Here is a 26,764-nt window from a genome sequence, read left to right on the forward strand (position 1 = left end):
ATCTACACTGGGCGGGACTATACACAAAAGTGGTCATGGGGAGACCTGTGTCTATGAACACCAAAGGAAAAGAGAGTCTTTTGATCCTAAATCATGTTGCTATAAACCTTGCTACATATGCAGCTAACATGTTATTATTATTATTATTAAGTTGGCTTGAGAAAGCCAACTTACTGAAATCCTATTTAAACTTCTTCTTCTTCTTCTTCTTCTTCTTCTTATTTTTCTGGCCGCAAAATTTTTGGACACTAACTCCTCCTAGACCGTTCAAGCTACATACTCCAAACTCGGGTCAGAACTTCATACTGTTCTGACTCGGTGTGCTATATCTTTTCAGACTGGTTTGAGTTACGGTTTTCTTAAAAATTAATATTAAAAAATCATAAAAATGCCCATAGACTTTCATTGACAGGATGTTCAGATGACCCAAGCTCCAAATCCCATTAGACTCAATCAACATGCTAGTAACTTTGATAATCATGCTAGCGACATGGCTAGTCACTTGCTAATTATGCTAGCGGCATGCTAGCAACATGCTAATCATGCTAGAAACATGCTAGTCACATGCTAATCATGCTAGCAACATGTTAGCCGCATGATAATCATGTTAGAAACATGCTAGAGAAATGCTAGTAACTTGCTAATCATGCTAGCGACATGGCTAGTCACTTGCTAATTATGCTAGTGACATGCTAGATACCTTGCTAATCATGCTAAGTACATGCTAGTCACTTGCTAATCATGCTAGCAACATGCTAGCAACTTTGCTAATCATACTAATGATGGTAGTCACTTGCTTGTAATGCTAGCAATGCAATATGTTTTAAACTTCTTAAACTTTTAAATCTTTTTAAACTTTTTAAACTTTTCACATTTTCAAACTTTTCAAACTTTCTAAACTTTCTAAACTTTTCAAACTTTCTGGTCAGGCTTTCTCAAGCCAACTTAAAGTTTGTCTCGACAAACTTTTTTTCCTAGTTATTATTATTATTATTATTATAAGATGTGTGCATTTAATTGGTTAATTTCTTGCCAAAGCAACAATATTACGAATGTTGTTTACTTTTAGCCATTCGAGTGCTCCTGTGCTTGTTTTAATCCAAATCATCTTCGCTGTATTTTGAAGCGTGCGCCCAGTGATTGGAACGCACGCTATCTCCACTCTTTATATTCTTAAGCTGGGCATCCGATATTTGAAACACGACGTTCTGCTCGCCATGGGTAACGTCGAGAGGCGGGGCTCTGTTTTTAAGGTACTCGTCTGTTGCTATGGACCACGTTTGCGTACAGTTCTCCCCAGTTGACGGTGGAGGGAAGGGGTTTATGCTTACCAACAGTATATTACAATGGTGCTCTCAGCATGTTGGATTAGCTCTGAGGAAGGGAGCTTGTCTCCCAAAACGTGTCAGCTTTGCAACTGTAGGGATGTGTCATCCACGATACTGAAGTTGTATGTGACATGCGCTTTATCGTTTTAGGATTGGAGGGCCTTAATTTTGAGGAGCGTTTGCAAGCGCTTGATCTATTCTCCCTGGTGAAGAGACGCCTGAGAGGGGACATGATAGCGATTTAAAAATACCTCAATGGTAATCTCAGCATAGTAAAACACCTATTTAGTCTCAAGGAGTGTAAGAGGACACGAGGCCACACAATGAGATTAGAGGAAAGGCGGTTAAACCTTAAGCTACGTAAGCGGTTTTTTACTGTAAGGGCGATAAGATTGTGGAAGTCTGTTCCACAATTGGTAACTGCTGGGAATATAACTACTTTAAAAGACTCTTGGTTGTGCACCTCAAAGATCACAACATTCAGGGTTATGGGAAATGAATATGTCCACACACACCTGCACAGGTTGAACTGTTTGAACTGTTGTCTTTTTTCAACCTCAACTACTATGTAACTATGTAATGATGTAGGTTTGTGAGTATGCTTTTGGGCGTTTTTATTCAACAATTTAAGGCGTTTGGGCCCTTCTTTTTTCTGTTTCTTGTGGTTAGAATAGGCGTTAGGAGGAGGAACGGGATATTTTTTAAGAGTAGTTAGGTATAGCCCAGAATTCTACTTTAAGTGTAAACGAGGCCTCGATGAAATGTAAGTTTTAGCACTTTTTTATCTCTTCAAAAAAAGGAAAACCCAATGACACTGGCTGATATAACCAGCTTTAGTATTTAATCATCCCTTATAAAAAGCTGAATATCCAAATGAGATATGACTTCCAGAGAAATGATAAATACCATTATAATAGTTACCTTTCCAGTTGTAGGTCCCAGGGGCCCCAAACATGATGTAATGATTATCTGAGGTAAATCCAGCTGACATTCCTTGTTGGCAGAACCCAAACATCTCGTGTCCTTGAGGCCGACCTTCGCAGAATTTCCAATCTCCTCCATCCAGTTCTTCACTGGTAGTCAGATCTTGACTCAGAACAAAGCAACGACCAATGACATCTCTTGTTTCTGACGGCTGTTTTACTCTTTGCCGAGACTCATAAAGGTGAGCACATGTCTAAAAAAAAGTAAAATGGATTCTATCAATCCTGCTCGTTCTTTCAATAGACATTGCTATAAAACCATAAATAATATGTGTAATAAATAAAAAGAAAAAAAAAATGTGATCAAAAAAAAAAAAAAAGAAAATAAACATATCTATGAAAAGTACAATAGATCAGTGGTTAGTACAGTATAATTGCAGAACTAGGGTCCTGAGTGTGTGCATTGTTCTGTTCTCCTTGCGTTTTAGTTTGCGTTTGATTTAATTTTCTGTTTGGACTTGAGTGTGCCGTTATCATTGACAGTCAAAAGCTCTCATAAACAATAGATCAGAATTACACATACAGCCCTTGTTTTTTTTTTAGGTAGATTGTCTTCTAGCAAAATAGGCTCTAAACTGCGTTCAACATGTAGCAAGATTTCCAGGCCTGTGGCCTGATGTGGGTCTACCATTAGTACCAGTAGTCTCTTCAGCCCATGTGAGCTGTGACCCTGGGTGTGATAACTGAAGCAGCGACAACTCCGGCATCTTTGTTTTGTGGTTTTTATTTGATTTAAAGGGGATGGGAGAAGGGAATGAGTGGGATACTCCTTTAGGCTTGAACTAATTACACTTGGGACTTTTACTCCTGAAAATGCCCGTTGGCGCTTCCTTGACGCCAACCGGCGCCCACTAACGCTGAGAAACTTTGTAGAACACAGAAGTGTTGAATCCTCGACTTTTAATCCAGAAGATTCAGGACTGAAAACTGTAGAACTCCTGACACTGTTGTGCTGTATAAGTCACTGAATACTGTCCCCCGCTTTGGCCAGCTTGAGGTAGTATGAAGTAGAACTTCTGTATAGCTGTCCTGGCACTGACACCTGTATACATCCAAGGCCCAGCTGCAGGTGCCCCCCTTTGTAACTTGAACTCTTCAGGGTCCACTGACTATGTACCCCCTTTGTAACTCGAACTCTTCAGAGTCCACTGACTATGTACCCACTTTGTAACTTGCTGACTATGGATCCCAGAACCTTTTCCGCAGTGGTCCCCTTCTAACTCTAGGCAGACCCCCAGGGGCAATCCTCAGTACTCACGACCTGTGACCTGGAAACTATGACACCCTAGCCAAATAAATCACAGCCTTGCTGTTAAGCAGACAAGGCCCACTATACATTAACCTACCACCTCCCTGCAGGGTGCTACAAACAGATTTAGGGATATTCAACTGATGGCTTCAATGGGCGAGAGACTGAAAGAATGATCCACTGCTTTTAAAAAATTGATAAAAACAAATACTATAAAATACCAAGCTTTCAACGCAAATTTTAAAACTGTTAATATAAAAAAACAACTAAAAAACCTACAACATAAAATGTATTTTACTTTCATGGACAACACTGATAAAATATACTTGTCTGAATAGAATTATGTCCTTCCATATAATATAACTCTTGCTAAAAGTATCTTCAGCATTTGGCAAATATTGCTGTAACTGTAAACACTTATATCACCATGGGGTGAAAGATCATTAAGAGGATTATCCTTTGTGATTTTGTAACCGCACGTGCTGTGTTGAAACAATACTAAAAAATGCAGAGCTTTTTGAAAACCCAAAAAAAAAGTGTTGACTGTCCTTCATTACTGTTCCATAATTAAACTGGAACCCTAAGCTACCAAAGAAAATAAACTGTACACACCCCAACCACTGCATGAGTCAGTGTACCCCTGTATAGGATTTCACAATTCACTTTTATTATGAGGAACTTAACATTTTAGCTATACAGCTATTGTGCTTACATAGATTATTTTTCTACCCTGAAATAAGCAAGACAAGTGAGAAAAACAAATGTTAATGCTGTTAGCTTTTATCCACTTTACCCCCGCTCGCTGTGCCTCTACTGCGGCACAGTGGCTCGTTATCGTCCAGCGACGTAGACCTGTAGACTCCTCCCCCTGTAGGCGCGCTCCCGCTGTTTTCATTCACAGCGGGAGTCGGGCCAGGGGAGTCAAACCAATATATAATAACATCCAAGAATTATCCACAACATTAATATCTTGTAACAAAGAACAATATCACCAATATCGTCCCCCTTTGCACTACGCATAGGTGACCATACAAGCAAAAACTGACCGCGACAAACAAAAGGGGAGGGGGGGGGGGAGGGAAACAGAAAGCTGGTATCTTGACACGAAGTTCTTTCCTGAGGTGAGTGAAAACTTCTCAAACTGAGCCCCCTTAAATAACCCACAGGCAGGCTCTGGAGGCGGGAAGGAAACAGGTCAAAACTGGTTAACAGCCTAAACTCCCTAGCTACATGGAATTCTTACTCCGATTGGGGCTTATTCTAACCAAACGTAACATTGCTTGTCTAATCTGCCCTAGCAACAGCTATGCCCACCTAAACCCCTTAAGGTGGCTTCTTTAAAGTTTAAACTAGCCTGTCACCATCCCATCTAGAAAAAGGGGCTTATTCAAACCCCTTTTTCTTTACATTCACTGAGGATGAAAAAAAGCCCTGTGTGTGTGTGTGTGTGTGTGTGTGTGTGTGTGTGTGTGCGTGTGTGTGTGTGTGTATATATATATACATATACAGTATATAGAGCCATGGTGGTTTTGAGAATTACACAAATTTTAATTTTCACAAAGTCTGCTGCCTCAGTTTTTTTCATGGCAATTTGGATATACTCCACAATGTTATGAAGAATGATCAGACGAATTACAATGAACTGCAAAGTCCCTCTTTGGCATGAAAATTAACTTAATCCAATAAAAAAAACTTTTCACTGCATTAGTGAAGAAGGCTTTGAGGTGCCCAAAAAGTCTAGCAAGCGCCAGGTCTGTCTCCTACAGTTGATTGAACTGATAGATCAGGGCACCACCAGTGCAGAGCTTGCTCAGGAATGGCAGCAGGTAGGTGTGAGTGCATCTGCATGCACAGTGACGCAAAGACTTTTGGAGGATAACCTGGTGTTATGAAGGGCAAAAAAAAGCAACTTCTCTCCAGGAAAAACATCAGGGACAGACTGATATTCTGCAATAGATACAGGGATTGGACTGCTGAGGACTGGGGTAAAGTCATTTTCTCTGATGAATCCTCTTTCCAATTGTTTGGGGCATTCGGAACAAAAAACCTTGTCCGGAGAACAAAAGGTGAGCACTACTATCAGTTCTGTGTCATGCCAACAGTAAAACATCCTGAGACCATTCATATATTGGGTTGCTTCTCAGCCAAGGGAGTGGGTCACGCACAATTTTGCCCAAGAACACAACCATGAATAAAGAATGGTACAAAAACACCCTCCAAGAGTAACTTATCTCAGCCATCCAAGAACAGTTTGGTGATGAACAATGCCTTTCCAGCATGATGGAGCACCTTGCCATAAGGCAAAATTGATAACTAAGTGGCTTGGGGAACAAAACATCAAAATTTTGGGTCCATGGCCAGGAAACTCCCCAGACCTTAATCCCATTAGGAACTTGTGGTCAATCCTCAAGAGGCGGGTGAGCAAAAAAAAAAAAAAAAAAACTCTCTTACTGACAAACTCCAATTATTGATGTAGCGGGGTTAAAAATGCCTAAAGACACTGTTTGATATGTGGGAAGGAACTAGGCTCCCTCTAGTGGTAGCTGCATGGAATTTCCCGGGCTGTGACTTCCTTTTCACAAGATGAAGAAACTACATCTCCCAGGCTGCTTTGCAAGATCCAGGGTGCACGGCTGCACCGCACGGCACTATGGGGGAAGTTATTTAAAGGAAGAGAGAAGCGTGCGAGGGGGGCGCTTTTCTGCGCTGGACTCTGAGGAACCAGCGAGCGAGAGTGAAGGACTGGTGCTGGATATTGGGCCAAAGCCTCTTAGCCTGGAGGGACGACGTGGAACCGTCCCATCTCAAGCACGAGGCACATTCCTGGAGGTCATACTGCTGTTTGCAGAGACCGGAAGTCATCCGCCAGAAGGACCTCGCGCGGCTGGCACATAGCCAAAGGACTGAGACCGCAGTGGAAGCGCGCGAAGGGGAAACTTCTGTTGGTGAGAGGGCACATGCCCAATAACTGACTTTATCTGCCGAAGAGATAGTTTTATCTACAGATAGCGGTAGCGCAACAGGAGGTGATAAAACCCCGGGGTTTATCAGCATACTCTCTCAGGAGACTCATAGACAAACAATAAGGTCTGAAAAGGAGTCGCCAGAGGCTTATCTACCTTTGCAGAAGTTATTGCTCAGTTACGCAGACACCCTGCGGTGACAACTAACAGCTCGTTGTTTTTCTCTCTCTTGATCTTCATTCCTAAATTTGGATTACAAATGAGCTCTATTCAATAACCTTGCTAGCGAAGATCAACAAGAAAGAAGAGAACTCTGGGGGAGGGACTCAGATAGGCCTACCTATCTGGTACTGTGTCTAGCCTTAGAGAAGGAGGAGTGTGGGGGTATTCTTTTATCCTTTTTAAAGCTGTTTTAAATAACCTTTTATGGACTTGTATTGTATTGTATTGTATCTCCCCTATTCAATTTGATATATAGTAAACTAAGTTTGGTTAATTACAATCCTGTGTGCTGTTCCATTGTGTCACCCAGAAGGACTACCATTCAAGAAGGTAACAAGGTATTGTTGCATATTGAAGTATTGTATTCCAATCTGTGTATCCATTTGATAGTCCAGTCCTATTCTGGGTCAGTTGTGCCTGAGGAGGGATCGAGCCAATTTGATTGGGTTGTTAGGCAGGGTGTAGACCCAATAATATAATCAGCAGCTCCTGCGGGGGTGGTGCTACATTGATTATGTAAGAATGGCTGCCATCAGTCAGAATGTGGCCCAGAAGTTGATTGACAGCATGCCAGGGTGAATTGCAGAGGTCTTGAAAAAGAAAGGTCAACACTGCAAATATTGACTCTTTGCATAAACTGCATGTAATTGTCAATAAAAGCCTTTGACACTGATGAAATGCTTTAATTATACTTCAGTATACCATAGTAACATCTGACAAAAAGATCTGAAAAACACTGCAGCAGCAAACTTTGTGAAAATTAATATTTGTGTCATTCTTATTGTTGCATATTGAAGTATTGTATTCCAATCTGTGTATCCATTTGATAGTCCAGTCCTATTCTGGGTCAGTTGTGCCTGAGGAGGGATCGAGCCAATTTGATTGGGTTGTTAGGCAGGGTGTAGACCCAATAATATAATCAGCAGCTCCTGCGGGGGTGGTGCTACACGTGGGGGCTCGTCCGGGATTTCTACAGTCCTGCAACACAACCCTCTCAGCCATAGAATCCCCTCCCACGCAGAAATGGATCCTGTCGCTGCTGCTGAGTGGTGCAAGGAAGAGAATGTCATAGTGGAAAATGGCCTGGTGGTTGAAATCAAGGGAGAAGCCTGGACTGAAGAAAAGCTCCTCCCTGTTTTGAGGGCACTATCCACAGACAGGAAATTCCGGGTGATTGACATGAAAACTGACACCACTGTCCCACACAGGTATGCACTGTGTGAGTGGAGGAAGGGGGTCCCTGATTATTTCAACGGAAACAGTGTAAAAACTACTGACCAAACAGAACTTTTCCTGATACATCCAGGAGTTCCTATTGCGGGTCCCTCATCCACCACCCCTGGGGTATCCAGCCAAGAAAAAGGTGTCCAAGAAGGGCATCCTGAGTCATCACCTTTGTCGACTTTTAGCTCAGAACTGTGTGCTGTTCTTGGGGAGATTGTGGCAAAATGTAGTAGGGACTCCTCGAGCTATCTGATGACTGGATATAGGAAGCTCCGGACATTCTCTGGGAAACAGCCTGTGCCTTCAGCAGAAGATGGGTTCGAAGAGTGGTTAGATACCGCCACTCAGGCTTTGGAGGAATGGGAGGTACCAGAACAGCACAAGAAGCAGAGAATCACAGAGAGTTTAAGGGGACCTGCATTAGAGGCTGTACGTAATCTAAAGCTTAGCAAGAAGAACTGCACTGCACAGGATTATTTGGACATTCTGCAAGATGTGTTTGGTCGGACGGAGAACGCGGCTGAACTTCTCTACCAGTTGGACCACTGTTATCAAGAAGAGGGGGAGAAGTTGTCCGAATTCATTAAACGTCTGGATAGGATTATCCACCAGATTCTGTTAAAGAAAGGAATAGACCCCCGGAAAATAGATGAGACTCGTGCACGACAGGTTCTGAAAGGGGCTCAACCTTTAGATCCCATTGCCATACTGTTACGAACTCGTCGAGATGGCGGCATTCTAGAATACCCCGACCTGATTCGAATGGTCAGAGAGGAAGAGGTCATGTTGGACAACAAGAAGAAAAGTCGGCAGTTTGACTCAACTGCCCGGGTTGGAGTGATAAGTGTGGAAGAGGGTGACTCTCAAGTTGAACTCCTAAAGACCCAAGTGTCTCAGTTGATAGAAATGGTGTCCATCCTGACTGGTCAGGTATCCACTCTACCCAAGGGGAGTATATCGGAGAGGCCAGATGAACCTGTTAGTCTCAGCACAGATCCAGAGCCACGGCCTGTAAGATTGTTAACTTGTTTCAACTGCGGGGGAGTTGGGCATGTTAGAAGGGTATGTCCCAGCTCAGGAAAGGTTGCCACGAAACCTCGCGAGCCAGCGGGAAACTTCAGAGGACACCGGTGAAGGAGTCAACCGGGTGTCCACCAGTTTTAAGGGACTCCAGGAGTGGTGCAGGATCAGGGAAACCGAGTCAGGGGGTCAGGCCCAAATACAACATCCCCAGTTCTAGACTCCGGGTTACTGAGGGAAGGAAAATCAATGCACACCGGGTTCAGCGGGGGCCCAGATCAAGGAAGAAAAAGGAGAAGAGGGCCAGGGTACAGAGGGCTGAATCAGACAACAAGGCTACATCAAGAGAATTCCCAACTAACTTGGTCGGGCCCTCCCCAGTGGTCTCGGTTCAGGTAGAAGGAATTTACGCAAGAGCCCTCCTTGACACAGGGGCCCAGGTGACTCTTTTGTATAGAGACTTCTATGATAAATATCTTACCCATCTACCTTTGCAGAAGTTGGAAGATCTGGAGATATGGGGTATTGGGACCCAAAGTTTTCCCTATGACGGGTATCTGCCAATCAAGTTGACCTTTGATCCATCAGTGGCTGGTGAAGCGGAAACCTTCGACACCTTAGCGGTGGTCTGTCCTCGTCCACCAGGGGCCAACAAAAGCTCTCTCATCGTAGGAACAAACACTGACCTGGTAAGGCGCCTTCTGATACAACTGGTCCAGGGACAAGATGCTCAGGCGCCAAGGATCCATCCCATGCTACGGCAGGCCTACCAACAATTAGTGTTGGAGCAAGAGACCCCCGCAGAAGGAGTTGGACGACTCTGGAAGCTGGACAGAGCGGAAAAGGTCTTACAGCCAGGAGAGGTGGCCTGTTTTAAGGCTTCTGTTAAACTCACATGGCAACAGCCGGGTCCTTTCATTATCTTTGAATCAGGTCAAAAGGAGAGACAGAGAGGGATAGAAGTGATCCCTGAGGTGATCCCTTTGAAGGTGTTACAGGAAAACCGTGGAAGGGTTTTAGTGAGTGTCAGAAACACCTCTATTACACCGGTGAAGGTACCGGCCAGAGTGCTCCTGGGCCAAGTCAACCCGGCTACCCCAGTTGCCCCCATTGATTTCAAAGAAAAGGAACAGGGTGAAGCGGTTATAGAGGAGCTCTGCTCTGGAAACGCTGCCCTCCCGCCGGAATGGGTGAAGAGGGCCAAGGCACAACTTGCTCGATGGAGGGAAATATTCTCTAAGGACGAGTTTGACGTGGGATGTGCCAGGAGCGCCACTCATAAGATCCGCCTGAGTGAGGACAAGCCCTTCAGGGAGAGAGTCCGGCGAGTCCCCTTAGGTGACTTAGAAGATCTACGTCAACAGCTGGCAGAGCTCAAAAAGATCGGGATTATCCGAGAATCCAGGAGCCTGTATGCTTCCCCGATAGTGGTAGTCCGGAAGAAAAATGGATCTTTGAGGCTTTGTATCGACTACCGAACGCTGAACAGAAGAACCATCCCAGACCAGTATACCACTCCTCGAATCGAAGATGCCCTACAGAGTCTGTCAGGGGCGAAGTGGTTCAGTGTGATGGACTTAAAGAGTGGGTATTATCAGATCCCCATGCACCCTGAAGATCGGGAGAAAACAGCCTTCATCACCCCTGTGGGGTTCTTTGAGTTCAATCGCATGCCTCAGGGGTTGTCCGGGGCCCCTGCTACCTTCCAAAGACTGATGGAAAGGACCGTTGGAGATATGAATTTGATAGAGGTACTGGTATACTTGGATGATGTTATCGTGTTTGGCAGAACTTTGGAAGAACACGAGGAGAGGTTGGAAAAGGTCTTGAAGAGGCTACATGAAGAAGGTCTGAAACTTTCTCCTGAGAAGTGCCAATTCTATCAGTCCTCGGTCCATTACTTGGGCCATATCGTGTCTGGAGAAGGGGTGGCCACTGACCCGGACAAGCTGGATGCTGTTGCTTCTTGGCCGAGACCCACAAATGTGACCGAACTCCGGTCATTCCTGGGCTTTTGCTCCTATTACAGGAGGTTTGTAGAGGGGTTCGCCCAGATTGCCCGACCCCTAAATGAGCTCCTGAAGAATGAAGAAGATGATGTCCCTGAGTTGGTAAAGCTGGTGAAGTCCACCATGGGACCCCGGAGGGCTAAGGAATCCATCCAGGATCAGTGGACCCCGGAATGCGAAGGGGCCTTTGTCCAGCTGAAGAAAACCCTAACCACTGCCCCTGTGTTGGCCTATGCGGACCCCACAAAACCCTATGAACTGCATGTTGATGCCAGCCGAGATGGGCTGGGGGGGGTTCTTTATCAGGAGCATGAGGGTTATCTGCGACCTGTTGCCTATGTGAGCAGAAGCCTACTGCCTGCTGAAAGGAATTATCCTACCCACAAACTTGAATTCTTGGCCTTGAAGTGGGCAGTGGTTGACAAATTGAAAGACTACCTATACGGAGCTGAATTCGTTGTCAAGACAGATAATAATCCCCTCACCTATCTGTTGACTACGGCCAAGCTGGATGCAACAGGACACCGATGGTTGGCTGCCCTCTCTAGCTTTAATTTTATTCTGAAGTATCGGCCAGGAATCGGAAATAGGGATGCAGATGCCCTGTCCAGAAGGTTGCATGCTCCACAGGAACCTGCGGAAGAATGGACTCATTTGGCTCCAGAAGGGGTGCGTGCCCTATATCAGGGAACTGAATTTCGATCCCGAGGAGGGTCAAGAGCAGAAGAGATTGGGGTTTCGGCTATCGGAGTACCCAAATGCTACTGCCAGGTGACCCAGGTTGAAGGGGAGGATTTGCCCCGGCTGTCCAAAAGGGACTTGCGGAAGGAGCAGTTGGAAGACCCTTTGGGAAAACTTCTCTTGGAAGCCTTGGAGATCCAGAGCCCTGAGTTGCTTCTAACTGACTCCTCTCAGGGGGCCCGTCTGTTACATAGAGAGTGGACCCGGTTACAGATCAGAGAAGGAGTGGCCTACCGGAGAGGTCCATCTGAAGATCTGGAGGAGAAGTGGCAACTGTTCTTACCAGCTAAATACAGAGAGGGAGTTCTGGCCGCTCTTCATGATAATCATGGCCATCTGGGGCCCGAAAGAACCTTTCAGCTTGTCAGGGACAGGTTCTACTGGCCTTGTATGAGGGCCGAAGTTGAAGGATACTGTCATTCTTGTGTCCGGTGTATACAGAGGAAGACTCTGCCACGTCAAGCAGCCCCAATGGGCCATCTACAAAGCCAGGGACCCATGGAGCTGGTGTGCATTGATTTCCTTTGCTTAGAGCCTGATTTGAGTGGCCAGGGGAATGTTCTTGTGGTAACAGACCATTTTACCAGATACGCTCAAGCATTCCCAACAAGGGATCAGAAGGCCTCAACGGTAGCCAAAGTTCTTGTAGAGAAGTTTTTTGTACATTATGGGTTACCACAACGCTTCCATTCTGATCAGGGAAGGGATTTCGAAAGTAGACTGATCAAGAGACTGTTGGATATGTTGGGCATTCAAAAGACTAGAACCACTCCCTACCATCCACAAGGGGATGCCCAGCCTGAACGATTTAACAGGACTCTCTTGGATATGTTGGGGACTTTGAGCTCAGAGAAGAAACAGCATTGGGGCAAGCATGTAGCTGCTATCGTGCATGCCTACAACAGCACTGTCAATGATGCTACTGGATATTCCCCTTATTGGCTGATGTTTGGAAGGGAGGCTCGGTTACCAGTGGATTTGGCCTTTGGCATTTCGCCTGATCATACCTCTTCAGCATCGCATAGAGGATATGTGGACCGACTGCGGAAGAGTCTGAAAGCGGCCTATGACAAGGCCCAGGCTGATCAACGTGGACTGCGGAATAAAAAAAGTTTCGACCTAAAAGTTCGGATCCATGACCTGCAGCCAGGGGACAGGGTCTTGTTGAGAAACTTGGGTGTCCCAGGAAAACACAAATTGGCAGACCGCTGGAAGTCCCAACCTTATGTTATCTGTAAGCAACTGCCAAACCTTCCTGTGTACCAAATTCGGCCTGAGGGAAGTGTGGGTCCATTGAAGGCTTGGCATCGGAACCATTTCCTGCCTCTCTCTGAAGCGGTTCGTATGCCCCCTGTGGAAGACTTGTCAGAGGCCCCTTCGACTTCTCGCCGGTCCAGACCAGTTACCAGATCTCAGACGACGCTCCCAGATGAGGGAGAGGGAAGTTCTCTATCTCAAGATTTGGAAGATGAAGAGGAGGTACCCGACTGGTTGTGGTCATCTCAGTTGCCAGAACCCACACCTATCTCCCTGTCTTCATCTGATTTGGCTGATAGAGGAGCCCTTCGGGCAGAAGCCCCTGAATTCATACCCTTTCATATGCTTCCAGAAGAAGCAGCTGAGGATGAAGATCCTGAGGAGGAGGTTGCACCTTTCTCTGAAGAAGAACTGACCGCTCTTGAACCATCAGGTTCCTCTGTGTTGGAACATGAGGAGGTGGATATTGAAGAATTCTCAGAAGTGCCTGATCCTAGTACCTCTGAGAGCATGCCTCCACGGGAACAGAGGGAAAGGAGAGTCATTCACCCACCTAAGAGACTGACCTATGATCAATTGGGTGAATGTTCGGAAGAAGCTGTTTTTACCTCCAAAAGATCTCCTGACCAGCCTAGCTCTCCCACTGTAGATTTGGTGGGGGACAACCCTAGCTCACCCCCAGGCACAACAGTACAAGCCACCCAAGTTTCGGGGGGTCTGTGAGAGATCATGAGAACAAAGTATTGAAGTAGAAAACGTTTGCATTTAAGTTTGTACATAAGGATATTGGGTTTGGCCATTATAATAAGCACAGTTTTTGATGTTCACAATTTGGTTTACTTTGTGAGTTAATGTTTGCGCACATTTTGCTGCTCTGACCCCACTATGTTTTTTTCTCTTTCTCACCTTTTGATGTTTTTTTTTTTATAACACAAACTTTAAGATGTAAGTGTTTAAGAAATTGCAAATGCACATGTGCTTTTTAAAGGAGCACTATATAAAAGCACTAGAAATTAGCACTATATTAACACTGTAGAAATCACTTATTTGCTTATTAATTGCACTTTATCGTTTTACTGTTGCACTGCTATCAGAATACAAAATTGGATATATTCAGATTGACTTATTTCAGCAAAATATTAATGTTTTTGTTGTATAATGCCAACCTATGCACTAGGGTACATACTGTTGACCTCTTTGGGGACCAAAGTTTCTCAAGTGGGGGGAGTGTGTAGCGGGGTTAAAAATGCCTAAAGACACTGTTTGATATGTGGGAAGGAACTAGGCTCCCTCTAGTGGTAGCTGCATGGAATTTCCCGGGCTGTGACTTCCTTTTCACAAGATGAAGAAACTACATCTCCCAGGCTGCTTTGCAAGATCCAGGGTGCACGGCTGCACCGCACGGCACTATGGGGGAAGTTATTTAAAGGAAGAGAGAAGCGCGCGAGGGGGGCGCTTTTCTGCGCTGGACTCTGAGGAACCAGCGAGCGAGAGTGAAGGACTGGTGCTGGATATTGGGCCAAAGCCTCTTAGCCTGGAGGGACGACGTGGAACCGTCCCATCTCAAGCACGAGGCACATTCCTGGAGGTCATACTGCTGTTTGCAGAGACCGGAAGTCATCCGCCAGAAGGACCTCGCGCGGCTGGCACATAGCCAAAGGACTGAGACCGCAGTGGAAGCGCGCGAAGGGGAAACTTCTGTTGGCGAGAGGGCACATGCCCAATAACTGACTTTATCTGCCGAAGAGATAGTTTTATCTACAGATAGCGGTAGCGCAACAGGAGGTGATAAAACCCCGGGGTTTATCAGCATACTCTCTCAGGAGACTCATAGACAAACAATAAGGTCTGAAAAGGAGTCGCCAGAGGCTTATCTACCTTTGCAGAAGTTATTGCTCAGTTACGCAGACACCCTGCGGTGACAACTAACAGCTCGTTGTTTTTCTCTCTCTTGATCTTCATTCCTAAATTTGGATTACAAATGAGCTCTATTCAATAACCTTGCTAGCGAAGATCAACAAGAAAGAAGAGAACTCTGGGGGAGGGACTCAGATAGGCCTACCTATCTGGTACTGTGTCTAGCCTTAGAGAAGGAGGAGTGTGGGGGTATTCTTTTATCCTTTTTAAAGCTGTTTTAAATAACCTTTTATGGACTTGAATTGTATTGTATTGTATCTCCCCTATTCAATTTGATATATAGTAAACTAAGTTTGGTTAATTACAATCCTGTGTGCTGTTCCATTGTGTCACCCAGAAGGACTACCATTCAAGAAGGTAACAAGGTATTGTTGCATATTGAAGTATTGTATTCCAATCTGTGTATCCATTTGATAGTCCAGTCCTATTCTGGGTCAGTTGTGCCTGAGGAGGGATCGAGCCAATTTGATTGGGTTGTTAGGCAGGGTGTAGACCCAATAATATAATCAGCAGCTCCTGCGGGGGTAGTGCTACATTGATTATGTAAGAATGGCTGCCATCAGTCAGAATGTGGCCCAGAAGTTGATTGACAGCATGCCAGGGTGAATTGCAGAGGTCTTGAAAAAGAAAGGTCAACACTGCAAATATTGACTCTTTGCATAAACTGCATGTAATTGTCAATAAAAGCCTTTGACACTGATGAAATGCTTTAATTATACTTCAGTATACCATAGTAACATCTGACAAAAAGATCTAAAAACACTGCAGCAGCAAACTTTGTGAAAATTAATATTTGTGTCATTCTTAAAACTTTGGCCACAGCGGTAAACTATATTACCAAAAGTATTGGGGCGCCTGCCTTTAAACACACATGAACTTTTATGGCACCCCAGTCTTAGTCTGTAGGGTTCAATATTGAGTTGGCCCACCCTTTGCAGCTATAACGGCTTCAACTCTTCTGAGAAGGCTGTCCACAAGGTTTAGGAAGCTGTCTATGGGAATGTTTGATCATTCTTCCAGAAGTGCATTTTCTGAGGTCAGGCACTGATGTTGGACAAGAAGGCATGGCTTGCAGTCTCTGCTCTAATTCATCCCAAAGGTGTTCTATGGGGTTGAGCTCAAGACTTTGTGCAAGCCAGTCAAGTTCCTTCACCCCAAACTCGCTCATCCATGTCTTTACGGACTTTGCTTTGTGCACTGGTGCCCAGTCATGTTGGAACAAGAAAGGGCCATCCCCAAAATGTTCCCACAAAGTTGGGACCTTGAAATTGTCCAAAACGTCTTGGTATGCATGCCAGTCCAGTTCCTCCACCTCAAACTCGCTCATCCACACTATATTGCCAAAAGTATTGGGCCACCCCTCCAACTCATTTGGTAGGGGGGGATTATGGTGTGGGGTGTTTTTCAGGGGTTGGGCTTGGCCCCTTAGTTCCAGAGAAGGAAACTCTTAAGGCGTCAGCATACCAAAACATTTTGGACAATTTTAATGCTCCCATCTTTGTGGGAACAGTTTGCCTGTGTCCCATTTGGGGAGATTTTCCAAAGAAAAAGAAACGCTCTCTCAGATTATTGTCATCATTGGATCATTTCCCCTCCTGTTCCAGTGACAACTCAAAATTTTGGATTTTTCCCTACTTTCAGTTATGGAAACAAAGGTCACTGGGGAAATGGTTAATTAGGGTGAATCTTCCCAGCAGGGACATAGATAGCAAAGAAATCTTGACAAATTCCCACTCAGTCCAAAGCTACAAAAAGCTGACCTCCTCAGATGAAGGATGCTGAATCCCAAAGCTTTTTAACCTTAGAGTCATTTATTAACCACTGATCCTTGTAATGAAAGGTTAATATCTTCCTTGCACCAGCCAACAGCCAGTTTTCTTGGTAGCTAGCCAATATCTAAAGGAAAATCAGTAGACGCAAGAAAAATATCTTCTATGGTTACAACCTAATCTAACTTATCTCCATATCTGGTGAATTTTCCAATTAGGATGACATATCAGAGATACAGGCATACAGGTACATACTGTACTTGTAATCTAACACAATAATAGAGGTTATCATACACAAAACCACCAAGCCATATTTGCATTGTTCTTTAATAGGTGCAAGGATGCATCTGTTTGAAGTCTTGTGCTGCACTTGTGTATGCGTGACAACCTTTACAGTATATACCATGTGGATGGACGTCGCATTCTCCTTACTGATGACTGTCAGACCATGAGAAAAGACATCCATCTGTATATCTGAATATGCAAACTGTGCAAGACTACCCAAAGCTAAACTCCAGGAAGATAGTACTAAAAGACCAAAAATTGCAACTACAAAAATCTAAAATTTCAATGCAACTAATTTAAATACATGATTATGCCTTAGACTGTAAAAGAAAATACTTGGAGTCAATCAGATATCTTGCTTTCACTTGCACAGTCACATGCTGGGGGCAGGGAGGTGACCAGGCCGCATTGCTTTATTGCAACTGCAAAAAGGCAGGTAATCAGGATGCTGCTGTGTTTGGAAGGGCTGCTAATGTACATTCCAGGGCTGGATGGACAAAATACAAATTAATTGGAAGGTAAGATAGTAATCATGCAAGTATTGCAACTATATACTTATCTATAGAAGGAAAGAGAAAATAGGACCCAATTTTCTCAAAAAACATGGCTGACTTTGTAGGCACAATATGAGGCAATTTGTATAAAATATATCATTACAAAATTGGTTAAAAAGGAAATGTATATAAATCCATGATATCACCCTCTACATTAAGTGGGTCAATGCGTTTCACAAGATACATTTCTTCAGGACTGATAGGGTGGGGGCTATTATCAAATTCAAAAGCATACAAAATGTTACATAAGTATTATTACCCGTGGGACAGGGTGGTGTGAATAACAGCACAGTATCCCATTGGGAGCCATTGCATGCTATCGCTCATGTACGGAACGTTGGACAGCGATGCGCACATGCACGCTGATAACGTACATGCAGTGCCATGACGTCACTGGCTAGGTGGACCCCGCCTGGCAGTATTTCTGAGTGATGCCGTGGGGGTATTTAGGCGGAGGATTTTGGGGCTCCTGGAGAGAGACCATCCAATTCTGCTACAAGATATCCACTCTAAGATGAGGCTTTCTTTGGAACAAAATACTGTCTGTGTCACATACCGGCTTACAAACTTTGAATGCCACTGGCGTTTCTTACTCCATGCTGTTACTCCTCCATTTCTAGGCCCACTCTTTTAACTGGGGCACTGTAGGTGCTTGTTGGGAGATATCCATGATTTGGGGTCTGTTTGTTGTGTCAAGGTGGGTACTTTACTACTTTATCTCTTTATGGGACAAGTAAAATCATTTCAGTGATTCTAGGTTTACAATAATGATATATATGTATGCATATCCCCTGTCCCCCTTCTTTTGTAGGTGAAACTCCAAAACCTTGGGGTGTATTTTTTGATTGTGGACACCTATCTTTTTCTATGATATATTGGGGGTACCAGCCCGGTGCTTTACTCCATCCCTGCATCCTTTGGACTTACGTTGAGATCCCTATGACACAAGATACCAAATATTGCCATTATATCTGTGCTCTTTTAAATTAGTGACCGGATTGATTCTACTTTACTCAAGGGCCTTTTGTTTCTGGGTTTCCATCTTCCACCTTTGGGGTAAGATATACTAAATATGTGATATTATTACATGGGTGCTGTGACGAATACAGGTATCAGACCCCTGGCCTTCTCATCCACCTCGTGACCAAAGACCAAGCAATCTCACACCCTGCCGTCACTTGCGTAACAATGCCACTCTCAGCTGCACCCAGCACACAGATTGTCCAGCTTGCGGGACCACAATCTAGATGCCAGCAGACTGAGAGCGATTGTCACCGGGTTAATTAAACGATTAACCCTTTCACTGCCACCACCGCTACGTTTTGAGCTTAGCGGACGCTCCTGATTTCACAAATATCAATTATGACTTTAGAATAACCGTCTGTAACACACACTGTCACCTGACAAGAATGTTTCAGATAGGTTAGCCTAAACAGTACAAATATCAATTATGACTTTAAAATAACTGTCTATAACACACAATAGCGCACTTCAGGAGGCAGATTCGTTTGGGTCAAGTTGCGTTTAAGAGCTTAGAGACAAAGTTTAACACTTTCAAAATAAGGTTTAATTATAAGAAAGGTTAAAAAATTGGTGCGAATAAAAATATTTACAGAAACATGGGTTACAAAGAAATGGAGACAAAATACAGCAATTTAGAAATAGGAGAATAAAAGAATGAAAATACTTGCATTAAAACAGTCCTAGTATTACCTTAAGTTTCAGAGTTGAACAGGTATGTTTGGTTCTCCTTGGGGCGGTGTTATGCCATCGATCTTAGGATGAGAACTGACCTCTCTATCAGTTCCTGTCCTTTTCTCTGAGTTCAAAAGGGGTGGTGACGGGCAGCCCTGACCAATTATATTCAGAGTGGCAAAAAGGGCTGTCCTGTGGTTTATGACTCTTTCAAATGTACTTTGTGGACAGAGTCATACCACTCTTAATATCTCGACGTATGTAAGGGTTAGATTCTGGAACCTGATATTTTATAACTAAGCATGTCATTTGCTTTCAAACAATATCAAACATGAATATATTTTATCACAGAAGGGGTATCTTATCGATCGTTTCACTTTCCTGTACTACAGGATGACCATGTGCGGTCTCGTCACGATCAGCGTGCCATGCGGCATTCAAATATCTACTTTTTGTTAATATGTTATGTTTGGGTAAAAAGATATGATTTGAGCACAGATTGTGAGATGTAACTTAACAGTTTGGCTTTGGGAATGTACAAAGCGATTTCACTGGACATCTAATCTGACCCCCTGCTGTCCGCGGAGACACAACTCCTGCTTGGTCACTCTGCTTGTGTATAGTAAAGGTGTGAAAAATGTCAGCTTAGCAGGAATCTGGCCTATAGTGACCCAGGGGGTCATTAAACTGCCAAAAGGCTGGAGGAAGGAGCTGGTAAGAATGACCCATTTGGCTTTAACACTGTCAACTAAGCTTGTAACACAAGATGGATGCCTGTGACAGCGCCTGAACGAAATGGCGGCTTGACAAACCAGAGTGCCAACGCAAGATATCATTACAGGTGCCCTTTAGGTGTTTTAGGTCTCATTAAGTAATGTAATATACAAACCAGGGGCGTAACTACAGGGGTTGCAGGGGTCGCAATTGCAACTGGGCTCCATGTTCTAGGGGGCCTGTGTGGCTCCCATGTACACCTGGATAGGAGGGGTGGCGGGGGCAGCATGTAAAGAAATCACTGTCCTCCTTTTTCCTCCTGTAGCTGCAGGATGAAAATGGAGGAGATTGGTTCCTCTGTATGCTGACCCCGCCGCTCCTCCTATCCAGTTCACTTGTGTTCTGCTGTCTCTGGACCCCTGTGTGCTCCCCTAGTCCCCATCCCCCCCACTGTGCTGCCGGCTTCCTCCCTCCCTTCTCCTGCCGGATGCTGCAGGGGATGTGTCACAATAGAGAACCAGGAAGAGGTCGGTAAATATGTAATTTACCAGCTCCTTCCTTTTCTGAATGGACAGAGTCAGTGACATTGTAAAAAAAATAAATAAAAAATTTTAAGTTGACCAGGCAAGCATAATTCAGTGATTTTTATATGAATAGGTTTCACAAATATATGCACAAAAATATATAAATCTAAGAAATGAAAAGTTCATTGCTCAATAAGACATGATACTTATGTAATATTTTTTATGTTTTTGAATTTGATAACATCACCTACCCAATCAGTCCTGAGGAAGCAAGTTTATCTTGTGAAACGCGTTAACCTACCTAATGTAGAGGGTGCTACCATGGTTTTATGTAAATTTTCATTTTTAACCAATTTTGTAATAAAGTTTTGATATATTTTAAACAAATTGCCTCATATTGTGCCTACAAAGATTGCCATGTTTTTTGAGAAAATAGGGTTCTATTTTCTTTTTCCTTCTATATAAAATTTTGGATGTTGGCAAGGTGAGGGTCCTTCTTTTGTAGTGTGTACTTATCTACCTATCTGTTTGCTTGGAATTCAGTTTAAATCTAGCCTTAAAATGAATTCAGTTTTTTTACATCAATTGTTTTAATATTTGAAGTATACCTTGTTCTGTTTTTATTTAATTTATATATTTTTTTTAAGTCACTTATGGTTTTTTTCAGGCCCTTTTTTTGTCCTGCGCACACTCCCTATCCACTGTTAGTGTACAGCACGCAGTGCCATTACTTAAAAATATATATACAGTATATATATTTCATGTACCTAATCCTATATAGCACTGTCAATTTACACAGCGCTTTACATTTATATTGTATGTTCACATCGGTCACTGCCCTCAAGGAGCTTAAATCTAAGTTCCTTAACTCACACTCATACATACACATACTAGGGCCAGTTTAGACAGGCACCAATTAACCTAACAAAATGTCTTTGCAGTGTGGGAGGAAACCCACGCAGGCACAAGGAGAAAATGCAAACTCCAAGTAGGTAGTGCCATGGTTGGGATTTGAACCAATGACCTTAGGTCAGCCATATATGGAGCTAATTTCTTTCCTGCAACTACAGGTCCAGCCGCTAGTGATAATTACAGGTAAAACCCAGCATGCTGGTTGTACCCAAGTTGATCGATTAACTTGGGCACATTCAGCCTGCCCATACACTGGTTGAATCCCGGCCAGTTCCTGCCAAACCAGCTGAGATTTGAACCGTATATGGCCCGCCTTAGTGCTGCTATAACCACTTAGCCACTGTACTGCCCACATGCTCCACTCTATGCATGCTACAAATCCCTATAGAGCTGAATGCATCTACACATAGATATGGGGGGGGGGGGGGGAATAAGCCATCCTAGAACAGGAAGCCTGAGAATGAGATAGAAGGTACATTCTGCTTATAATATTTGATTGCATTTACTTTATTTAAAAAAAAAAATTTTAGTGTCACTATAATAAATGTGTACCCCAGCTCCGTTAAAGCACAAATCGAGGAACCTTTTAAATTCCTCCTTTGAGTGGGTCTGTTTCTGCATTTATTAACTGTTTAGGTTTATGGGGCATAGAAAGTAAGGTTTACTTCCCCGATCCTCCATCCTTTGTGCTGCTAGACCAGTGCCCAAGGTGTCTCTTGCCCCATGCTTCAACGGTCCAAGTTCCTAATGTCACCAAGACCAATGCAGGTAGCTCTGCATTGAATGTGATGACAACCAGGACAGTCCACCACCGGAGCATGAGGGAGTGCCATCTGTCTAATACCCTTTACTTACCCCTAGACCAAGTTAATCCTTGCAGTGTGGGCGCAAGTAGGAATTTCAGATTTCCCAGGGTTGGGCTTTAATGGTAGAAGATTACATGTCCTTTATGCGACCCATCACCCAAGCTACAGTTATCGGGCACAATTTATCAAAACCTGTCATTAAATTCTGTAAAATGACCACTGTTGTCTGCAAATATAATATTGTATAATAATAATTTGAGAAAGCCTCTCCCAGCATATAGATAAACAACCATACATCGGTGAGTCCAAGAAGGTAGGTGATACCTCTTAATCTCTCTTAATCACTCCGTTTGGTCAGATAAACATATGAGGGAAAATGAAGACAAAGGACCATAGTGTAATCCCGTAACCCACATTAAGTATATTTATTTAAAAGCACTACTCACAATGTAGACCAAGAGTCTTCAAACTTTGGCCCTCCAGCTGTTCAGGAACTACAATTCCCATCATGCCTAGTCATGTTCGTGAATTTCAGAGTTTTACAATGCCTCATGGGATGTGTAGTTCCGTAACAGCTGGAGGGCCATAGTTTGAGGATCCCTGATGTAGACGATAAATGCAGGCACATAAAGCAAACAGCTGAAGGGTTCAGTCGCGGCGTCCCGCGTATATCCAAACAGCATTTACAGCAGTAAAGGAGGCCGGCTCCGTAAGGGGGCGTGTGGACGTTACGTCTGGAGTCGCCAACGTTTCGTCATCATGTGGTTTACGGGATTACACTATGATCCTTTGTCTTCATTTCCCATCATATGTTTATCTGACCAAACGGAGTGATTAAGAGAGATTAAGAAGTATCACCCACCTTCTTGGACTCACCGATGTATGGTTGTTTATCTACATGCTGGGAGAGGCTTTCTCATTTATTTGAGTAGCCATGGCGCTCTGGTAAGCTGCTTTGATTATTTGTACACTGAGGTGTCCCCATCCTACACTTTCCCTGGGTGTTCTTGGAAGGAACGTCTTTCACAATATTCTGCACCTGGATTTATTTGGACTTGTATCACTTTCTGGGATCTTATGCACCATAATTTATCCTGGACACTATTCTTATATCATTGTTTGTGGATTTATTTTTTCGTTAGCTATTCACATTATTGTTTGTGGATTAACTTCTTCACTAGTTATTCATATTCTTAGCGCTACACTTTATTATTATTGTTTTCTATGAATCACTGTTGGTTGATTTTGTGTTAGCTGCTTTTCACATTTATCATAATTTTATTTTTCAATTTATTTAGCGCAGAAACAATAATAATAATAATAATTTGCAGTTGTCTATGGACACAATTAGAATAACAAAGATTCCCACCCAGTTGGATGGAATGCTCCACAGTAGACAAAACTGTTCCCATCCAGACATAAGAAGCTGGTGGATTAGATGGCTGGGACTTTGCTATATTCAGCTTTCCAATAAACGCTGCAAGATTTAATCTGCTTTATGACTTTCTAGTAACCATGATGATTTATTTTTCCAAATCATATTTAGAAGCTGTCACAACAGACACATAAAACACAGCATTCTATTAAATCAAGTGTAATTATAAAATATTGGGCAGGAGCCCCAGTAACGAGATTATCAGCCGTTAACTCAGGAGGTTGTTCATCCAGGTCATATAAACTTAGTTAAAAGGGGGCTGAAACCTGACAGTACTTGTAAACTATGTATTACACTAGGTCTGTCTAAAAATAACCCTGCTCAGCCCGGAATATGACTTCAGATGGAGAAAAACTGTTTGACTGACGAGAATGGAAATATGTGCTTTAAATCTCAGACTAGTTTAGCTTCCCTTTCTTTCCATAAATAATATAATACCATAATAAAATGCCAAATGTGTATACAGTCATAAATGCTCACTACTTTTCTCTTATTTCAGGCATGCAGCAGGGACAAATGTTTACATTTATTAATTTTTACTTTGGTTCTGGAATTCTTAATAATAACATGTCGCTGGCTTCACTAAAGAATAAGGATTAATGAGACTGTGTTTGATTACTGCATAGTCTCGTGTGATGGATGGAGATCCTCAAGGAAATTGCTCATACATGATGGTTCATGGTAGCTATTTGGCAAAGTGTCAGTCTACCCAAAACGCTGCTAGGTTTTTATTTTTATTTCCCCGTGGGGGTAATTTTACCCTCTTTTCCAGTTCCGGATGATTGATTTCCCCAAAGTGTCAGTTAAGCAGGGCCGGTGCTAGACTATTTTACGCCCTAGGCAAGACCAGCTACCCCCCCCCCCCCAAAAAAAAAAAAAATAAAACAAAAAGGGAAGGGTTTAAAAACTCCTCTATGTCATATTCAGTGACCCTGCTGATCTGATGGTTCCTTCATGTAATTCTTTCATACCCAGTGACCCCCATATTCCTCCATGTCACACCCGGGGACCCTGATGTCCCCCTATGTCACACCCAGGGACTCTAATGTTTCCCCATGTCACATTCTGGGACCCCAATATTCCTCCACGTTGTGCTGTCATACCCACTGACCCCGATGTTCCTCCATGTCACACCCAGGGAACCCTGTGTTCCTCCATGTCGTGCTGTTATACCCAGTGACCCCAATGTTCCTCTATGTCACACCAGGGGCCCCTGATGCTCCTCCATGTCATACCCGGAGACCCTGATGTTTTTCCATGTCACACCTGGGGACCCTGATGTTCCTCCATGTCACACCTGGGGACCATGATGTTCCTCCATGTCACACCTGGGGACCTCAATCCCCCATGGCATACCAAGGGGTCACAATTCCTCATTGCACCCCTGGTGACCCCGAACCCCTGTTACACTCGTGACCCCTATCCCCCATGTCATACCTTTATGACTCCGATTCCCCATGGCACACCTGGTGACCCCAATTCTATTTCACACCAGGGATCCTCCATGTCACACCCAGGGACCCTGATCCCCTGTTCTGGGGACACTCACTGGGCAGTATGAAGAGAGTGGCCCGCACTCTGCCCTTCTTCACTGTGATCCTGCTAAATTCCTTCTCCCAGGACGCTCCTCTCCTAGACCACAGTGCTCACCACAGCTCCAACTGGCTCCTGGTGGAGGGAAAAGCAGCAGTCAGAGAGCGCCGCACATCCTTCATCACCAACCTCCTCAGACCATTCTGGTACCTCATCGCTTCTGCTCCAGTAAAGGTGCTGCCCTCCAGTAAAGGTGCCGAGCTCCGGCTCAGGTTCAGCTCTCCTCCGCTACCTGCTTAATACTGACCCAGGGAAATGAACAGCTGCCCACCAGCTCAGTGTAGAGAGTCACGTCCTGCCCAGGGTTTAGGCCGCTCAGCTCCAGATAAGGAGGATCATTATGCAGGCAGCACTCTGTTGGGCTCCCTTCCAGCCTCTTGGGCCCCCCCCCCAACAATGGTGGAAATCCAGGGCCTGGTAGTTCTGCCCTTGCCCCAGACACCTGGCATCTTCCTCTGTCCCTTCTTCATCCCCCACTGCCGCACCTCCCCTCAGCTCCCAAGGATCATTCATGATGAAGAGAGAATTCTGACTCGTGGCTGCGCCCCTAGGTGGCAATGCGCCCTAGGCGGCTTCCTAGTTTGCCTAGTGGAAGCACCGGCCCTGCAGGTAAGTAAGGGTAAATGCCTCCAGAGAGCAATAAGAACATGTAATTCAAGAGGAACAGTAGTTCCAGCACACTTGCACCTTATGGTAGAGCCATCTGCTTGCTTGCCCTCCTCCTGCACTGACAGATAAGAGCTGTCCCTGATGATTATTATTATTATTATGATTATTATACAGGATTTATATAGCTCCAACACTTTACGCAGTGCTTTACAACATAGAAAGGGAGACAGTACAGTTACAATACAATAAAATACAAGAGGGTTAAGAGGGCCCTGCTCACAAGAGCTTACAACCTAAGAGGGTGGGGCTAGTGGTAAAAAGGTTTATAACTGTGGGGGTTAGAAGTGATAAAATGCAGTCACTCAAGGCTGTGCATAAGCTGCGGCTGCAATGCTTTGCTTTTTATCTGCAGCAAAAATGAAATGGCATGTCCCATTCTGCTACCGGTACCAAGTGAATGAGGCCATGGCGCAACAGCCCTGCAACCACGTGCAATGTGTTGTGGTCAGCAGTGTTATTTTGGCTTTGAAATTTGATTTAGTTTTAGTTATTGCAGTTAAAATGCCAATTTAGTTTTAGTCCCATTTAAGTCATCTGCAATTGATTTAGTTTTAGTCATTGTCTTTGACTAAAATGCCATTTTAGTTTTAGTCCCATTTTAGTCATCGTATTTTAGTCAACTAATCTCTCCAGTACATTTTAGTTGACTAAAATAATTTTAGTCAACTAAAATCGAATGCCTTTAGTTACATTTTAATGCATTTTTAAGTATTTCTATAGAATTTCCAAACTCATTATTTACTCCTGGAGTAAAAAAAACAATATCATGTTATTATTTATGGTTTGAACAAACTCACAAATATAGATTTAGCCACTCTGGACAGTGGTCTGAGGAGGCCTGTAATGCTGCAGAGTGCTCTGGACGGTGGTCTGGGGAGGCCTGTACTGCTGCACA

General features: G+C 43.9%; 1 protein-coding gene across 3 annotated transcripts in view; it reads right to left on the reverse strand.

The window, feature by feature from the left end:
- The window catches only part of ITGA7 (integrin subunit alpha 7), a 270,988-nt gene that overhangs the window by 97,133 nt on the left and 147,091 nt on the right, over positions 1 to 26,764 (reverse strand). For all 3 annotated transcript variants that reach the window (XM_082248451.1, XM_082248450.1, XM_082248452.1), the window contains exon 4: positions 2,250 to 2,505. In XM_082248451.1, the coding sequence (XP_082104577.1) occupies positions 2,250 to 2,505 (256 nt within the window). The remainder of the gene's footprint in view (positions 1 to 2,249; positions 2,506 to 26,764) is intronic.

The sequence above is a fragment of the Pelophylax lessonae genome (genome assembly GCF_965119305.1).
Source record: "Pelophylax lessonae genome assembly, chromosome: 2".
NCBI classification, from domain to species: Eukaryota; Metazoa; Chordata; class Amphibia; order Anura; family Ranidae; genus Pelophylax; species Pelophylax lessonae.